This window comes from Gossypium raimondii, chromosome 10 (genome assembly GCF_025698545.1).
Source record: "Gossypium raimondii isolate GPD5lz chromosome 10, ASM2569854v1, whole genome shotgun sequence".
Classification (NCBI taxonomy): domain Eukaryota; kingdom Viridiplantae; phylum Streptophyta; class Magnoliopsida; order Malvales; family Malvaceae; genus Gossypium; species Gossypium raimondii.
The window spans coordinates 14,634,412-14,641,200 of record NC_068574.1 but is presented as its reverse complement, the minus strand read 5'-3'; the positions used below and the strand labels follow the sequence as shown (position 1 = coordinate 14,641,200).

The 6,789-nt window shown below is 27.8% G+C and overlaps 1 protein-coding gene across 1 annotated transcript; it reads right to left on the bottom strand.

The window, feature by feature from the left end:
- Window positions 1-1,075: 1,075 nt before the first annotated feature.
- Window positions 1,076-3,622, bottom strand: LOC105777711 (iron-sulfur assembly protein IscA, chloroplastic). The gene is made up of 2 exons (XM_012601100.2): window positions 3,139-3,622; window positions 1,076-1,399 (listed from the first exon to the last, which is right to left on the bottom strand). Exons 1-2 carry the CDS (start codon window positions 3,518-3,520, stop codon window positions 1,257-1,259), a joined length of 525 nt encoding a protein of 174 aa, XP_012456554.1. The 5' UTR covers window positions 3,521-3,622; the 3' UTR covers window positions 1,076-1,256.
- Window positions 3,623-6,789: the final 3,167 nt, after the last annotated feature.

Genomic DNA, 6,789 nt, shown 5'->3' with positions numbered 1-6,789 from the left:
AATTTTAAAATAGAAAATTAAACTTCTACTTTAAGTAGAAGTACAAGGGCAGCAACATGCACTAAAATACATTAGGGTTTGTCACCCTTCCACAAGGCATAGTTGGGTCTTTCATGTATTAGATCTAATTATATGTGTTATCTGAATTTGTATTCAACCCAATATTTATTTTTTTAATAATATTATTTATTTAATCAATTAATTAATTTAACTAAATTAAATTCTCAATTAAATTATTTTCTCAACCCGTTATAATTCCCTTAAAGTAAGCAACTTGACCGTCTTAGAATCCATGATTAAAATATATGTAATTGTCTTATTCGACAAATTCACGATGATTAATTAATCTAATTCTCACTTCGAACTTCAATTATTTAATTATAATTAATTAAATAATAATTTAAAGAACTTAAATTAATTTCTAAAATCTTTTGTACTTAGCGAGAAAACACATTCACTACGGATAGTGATACATGCAATCAATTTATCTTACTTCGTCGACTTCATTTCATTTCATTCATCTATGGTTATCTCAAGCTAGCGAAGGGATTCATGGAGCATATATAATTATGGCTCAAATAATTTGTAATTAATTTTTGACTCTTCGCCTATTAAATACTAACATTATTTAGTCATAAAGTCGACTCTCCTTATTATATATCATTACAAAAGCTATGCTCATCCAATAACATTATCATAAATATGTTACTTCATAAAATAACTTTAATTTCTTTGAAAAAATTATTTTCCCAACATAATCTTATTTTATCTCATTTTTACCGTCCATAGAAAATCTCATTTACGATAACTTTTAATTTGTTTTTGACCAATGATATGACCGTGCAGTAATTTATGTTATACATCTTAAGTTAGCAACATATTTCACAATAAATTTTGATAATTTCTCGGATATCATTCATCATTATTATCTATTTTGTGCATTGCGTTCATTAAATTGTTTTCACATTTTTGCTTTTGACAAAAAGGAAAAAATGTATTCCTCAAGTAAAAATAATCCATCGACCCTTCACTCGAGTTTGTCGAGCAACATTTTGGATAGAGAGACGAAAATCCGTAAGCATGAAGAAGACCAATATCAGTGTCTGGCCTTCGAACAAATATATATTCCTTCTAAAAGAGAAAAGAAGGTATGAAAGGTGCTAGAAATATAAAGTCAGTTAAACATGAAAGATTTACAGGCATAATTTGTATGTTGCATTACATGAAACGGATAGACTGTCTTTGTACATATGATTTCACATTTCTGCCGTAAACGATTTACCACAACCGCATGTCTGGGTAGCATTGGGGTTCCTGAAAGAGAAACCTCCACCAATAAGAGCATCACTGTAGTCTAACTGCATTCCAAATAAAAAGAGAAGGCTTTTTGGATCACACACTGCAAAAACAAGCACAGAAGGGGTGATCAGCCATTTTGCCTATAAGTCAATTAAACCATCCAACTCTTACATAAACAGACCTTAAGAGAAAGAACAACTCTTTCGTCAACAGAAAAAGAACAATGAAACAAGTATGTCCTTAAAGCATCAGTTTCATTCAGTTACAATGCCCTTCATATTGCGAAGTAATTCTAACAATATGATAGAGCAGGGAGCCTAATTTGTACTGACAAGTCTTTTTTGGATAGCCTAAACTATCTGTACAGGCGCTAGAGTTAGCAAATAACATTAGCATATGGTACAAATAGCACTCTATCTTTCACAAGACATTGCCATGTTAAAATTATTGATCATCATTCTCATTTCCGCATACAGAAATAAACTGAGAAAGATAGAGAGGCCAAAATATCTGAAAAACAAGCATCCTTCATATCATCTGATGATAGGGAGGAAAAAAGCACGAAATATAAGCCTGCTTCCTTTTATGCAAAGATGCTACACTCCCAAACAAAGTTCATAATGAGTTGAAATCATATGACTCTTAATTCATTGAAATCTAGCTGTTGGATAACAAATGCAAAATGCTTGATGTTCAGAAAACTGGTATAACATATGCCAAGCAAAAACATTAACCTCTTATTTGCATGTAGAAATCTACAAACAATAATGCCAAGAAAATATCTAGACAGGGCTAAATGCCAAGAAAATAATGCCAAGAGAAGTTACAAAGTTTGAATGTTTCAATAGATAATTCCTCCAATTTTTGTAGGAAATCCAATAATACACATAGAACCATGGCTAAATGCTCAATTTGGAACCAAATCTATTAGCATCTAAGTTTAACCTTTCATTTCAGTCCATTAAAGGTTCAACAATTTTAAATTCCAACAAAGACTTTAATTTGAAAAAAGCAGTATGACAGTTAAAGACTTATGGCTATTTGGAGGACATGCACCAAATAAAAAAAAAAAAAAAAATTTCTTATTATCTAAGTTGTTGGTTATTGTAATTTAGAAGCAGTTTGTTGATAATGATGAGTGAAGTTGAATTTTAAATTTAATTCTTGCTCCATTTTTTATATTTGTTCTTTAAAAGGTAAAAATCTATTCAATGAATTCAGGTTGCTATTGAATCAGATTTCTATAAATAGCAGTATTCAAATATAATAGCATAATAAACAAATTCGGATATCAAGAAAATTAACCGGATTATAATATAGATATTTCATAAATTGCTGCCACCCACAAGCCATCCTCTCTTAAACTGCCTAAATACCCCCATTCAAGCAAACATCAGGTTACACTCCAACTCGTTTTCATAAGCAGTATTGTTTGCAGCTACCTGCAGAATATATATTCCCAGCATATTACTCTGTATTCATTTGCTAACAATGATTTTTATCATAATCCTGCTATGGTGATATTTCCAAGATTTTGGAGTTATTGATGTTACAATTCTTCCATGATTAGAATAGAATTTCCCAAGATTTCGGACTTGGTATCTTAATTCAATCAAATTTTGGAGCTTTTTTCCCTCGAAGTTGAAGAATCTATCGAACTATTCTTGTATTAACAAATTTAGAGTTGTGAGATTTCTATCTAAATCTAATGACTTATTTTGTCTCAAAAATCCTAGAATCAGAACATTAACCGGGACCCCTTTGCCTTCTAATCACATTAGAATGAAGTAAAGAACAACGTATTTAACAAAACAAGGGACAAAAATGATCAAAACTCACCGATCGTAAATCCGTTATATTCAATGATAGAGTCATCGGCTCTAGCATTAGACCTCTTCTCAAAATCCATCGTATAAGACATGCCCGAACACCCACCTTGCTTAACCCCAATTCTTAAGCACAAATCCTCATCACGCTCTGCTCTCATCTTATTCAAATGCCTCAAAGCATTATCCGTCAACGTAATAGCCGGTTCCAACCCCTCCGCTGTAGGCGCCGCTGGAACAGCGGTTGCTCGAATTGAAAGGGGTTTTCCGCAGCTGAGACTGGATCGTGAAAACCGTAAAGAAATGGTACTTTGGGCTAAAGAGAGTGAATGTTTCGAGTGGTTTGAGAAGCGGAAAAGAGATGACCAATTCGTCGAGATCGAAGTAATAGCCATAATCTGTTCTGATGAGGAGAACCCTAATGAGAAAAAAGAAAATAATTTTTCTCCCGGTGGGTTTCTTTGGCAGATGAAGATACTGCGTTTGGTACGCAATTAGAGGAGATCTTTTTAAAAAATATTGAAAGATCAGAGCCGTTGGACAAATATAAGACTGGAATGGGTCAATTTAGAATGGATCAACGGTGGAAATAGATTTGTTTGTATTACTTGAACTTGCACTCTTTTTTTTTGTGAGGCCTGCAATTTTTGCTTTCCTTTTCTTTTCGTTGCTATTATTTTTAGGATTTTTTTCATTAGCAAATAGATCATTTTTTGAGAGAGGAATAAAAAACGTTTTTAGAATCATTTTCAGTTAACATGTTGAAAATTGTATTTTACAAAATGTATATTTTACACCTTAATTTTTGGGTTAGATGATTAAATGCTAATGGTTTTATCCTTAATTTTCGGGTTTGATTTTTCCATTATTCATATTTTTATTTTTATTTTTAATTAATAAATATATTATTTTAATTTTTAATTCATCTTTTAATTAATAACTCTTTTATTTATATAAATAAAATAATAGATATGTAATTATATAATAAAATCATATATTTTATATATATATCATTATGTTAAAAAATTAATTAATAACTCCTTTATTTATATAAATAAATTAATAAATATGTAATTATATAATGATAAATAAAATATATTTAAGAAAATGATAAATATAAAAATATATAATTTCATTATATAACTACATTTTATTAATTTATTTATATAAATAAAGGAGTTATGAATTAAAAATATTTTTAACATAATGATATATATAATATATATTTTATTATATAATTACATATTTATTATTTTATTTATATAAATAAAAGAGTTATTACAATTAAAAACACTTGAAAATAATATATTTATTAATTAAAAACATTAATTAAAAAATTGAACAATTTCATTATAAAATAAAATATTTATTAATTAAAAACATTAATTAAAAAATTAAAAAAAATTGAACAATTTTATTATAGGTCTAATACACTCGAACTCACGTTCTCCTGCATTGACAACAATACTTATACTAGTCGAGCTAAGACTCAATCAAAAAGGTTTAAAATAACATGAAATAATAAAGACAAATATGAATAGAAGTATATCAAACCCAAAACTTAAGACAAAGCCTCTGATATTTAACTATTTGATCAAAGAAGTTGATGTGTTAAAAAATGCATTTTATAGAAAGCGTTTTCCTACAACTCAGTTGAAAGCACTTCTTACAGGAAGCATCTTCTGTCTCTCTAAAACCTATCTATTTTTTAAAATTTGAGAAAAAACAGTCTATTTTACTCAATATATTTTAAAACCGACACTTTTTTTTCTAATTTACCCATTATTTTATGGCATGAGATTCTTTAAGTAGATTAAAAATAAAATTAAAATTTTATCAAAAATTAAAAAGTAAAAAAATTATAAAGATTAAAAAGTATTTAATTTTGAGGGTTAATATTTGATTTATTGTGAATAGAAAATCTCAAATTCACAAATAGGATTCACACTATGGCATATCCTATTTTTTTAAAGTTTTTTTAGTTTACTACATGCTACTCATTTAATCCTAATCTAAAAGGTATGAAATGTTATAAAGTAAACAAATAAAATAGAAGCAAGAAATAGGAGAACAAAAGTGATATATTTTATTTCATCTACTTAATATTTTTCTCGAAGTTTATATTTATAAATATTAGTATAAATAATATAAAATTTTATTCTTAATTGACATTAAAATTTTAAATGTACATCAAACTTCTCAGTCTAATGGAGATTTAATTTATGATAAAATATTTATAACATTCCACCTTAAATGTTCATTGATAGATAATGTGTTACATTAAAATTTTACTAAAATAAAAACCTTATGAGAAAAAAATCTTAGTGAAGAAAAAAGAATATGTATATCTATAATATGCATAACATGTTGCGTCATTAAAAAGCATACCAAGAAAGCCAAATTGGATAAAACTTCGGATAGGGAAGAAAGAGTATCGCACGTATTTACTCCTCCTCATGACAACATCACATAATATCTTTAATTCTACATATTTTAATCTTGAATACTAGCTTTTCAAATGATCACTTTAACAAATTTGCTAAATGTTTAAATCATTATTCTTCTGAAAGTTATTAGTGAAGAAGAATTTTGGAAAATATATTTTGGCCTCTTCAGGAGTTCCAACAATAATCATATTTTGATCTTGATCCTTCTAAACATATGGGTATGTTGGATCATTTTATAATCTTCCTTCAACTATTATTCACTAATTGAATTTATCACATATGTTGAAATCATTTCAATCCAATAAATATTTACGTAAACATATTGAACAATTTCTAGAATTTCGTAATACCCGAAAACTACTACAACAAGAAAGTAAGATAGTATCCTTGATATAGTAAAATAAGGAAATAAAGCGACAAAAGAGAAATTTTGAGTTATGTCAACATTGGGAAGTATATTATGACATATTAATTCAAAAAGGATTAAATTACAAAAGTGAGAAAAGTTTTGTTGTCCAAGAGTAAATACTCAAAATTTGAGGGGTTAAAGTGTAAATATAAAAATTTGAAGGACAAATAGTGTAAATATTTTAAGGGTGGAATGATCTAGAAACTAAGGAAAATGGATGAATTAGGACCAAATTGAATAGGTGAAGAATTGTGAGGGACTAAATCATAATTTTACCAAATTAAGTGATGACTCAAGGATGAAATTTTAAAATATCATAAAGGGTAAAATGGTCAATTAAAAGAGAGAGACTCTAGAATGCAATGATGATATTAGAGATATTTTGATGATATTTATAATTATTTAATTAGATAAATATTATTTTATTAATATTTTAATGAGATATTTTATTATTATTTTATTTAGTATAAAAGGAAAGAAAGATGAAGAATTTTCATCATCTCTCCATGCGCCCACGTGAGAAGAGAAGAGATGAAAGAAATTTTCTTTTCTTTACAATTTGGTCCTTTTACCAAAAATTCACCATTTTCACTTAGAAATTAAAAGAATTTCCATAGCTACCAAGAGAGAAAAATAATAAGGAGACAATGGGGAGCTAGAATATCAAGTTATATTCAAGAAATAAAAGCTGGAGGTGAGATAAAATCAAGTTAAAGATTGAAATCAATAGGACAAGGTAAGAACATCAAGATTTCAATGTATTTTTGAGTTTGATATTATTGAAAAAGTATGAAAATGATGTTAAAGT

Bases quoted from the DNA above. Each gene is read 5' to 3' on its own strand.
- LOC105777711 (XM_012601100.2), bottom strand. From the start codon at position 3,520: ATGGCTATTACTTCGATCTCGACGAATTGGTCATCTCTTTTCCGCTTC. The intron at 1,400-3,138 runs GTGAGTTTTGAT...TTGTTTTTGCAG, and splicing joins ATATAACGGATTTACGATCG to TGTGTGATCCAAAAAGCCTT.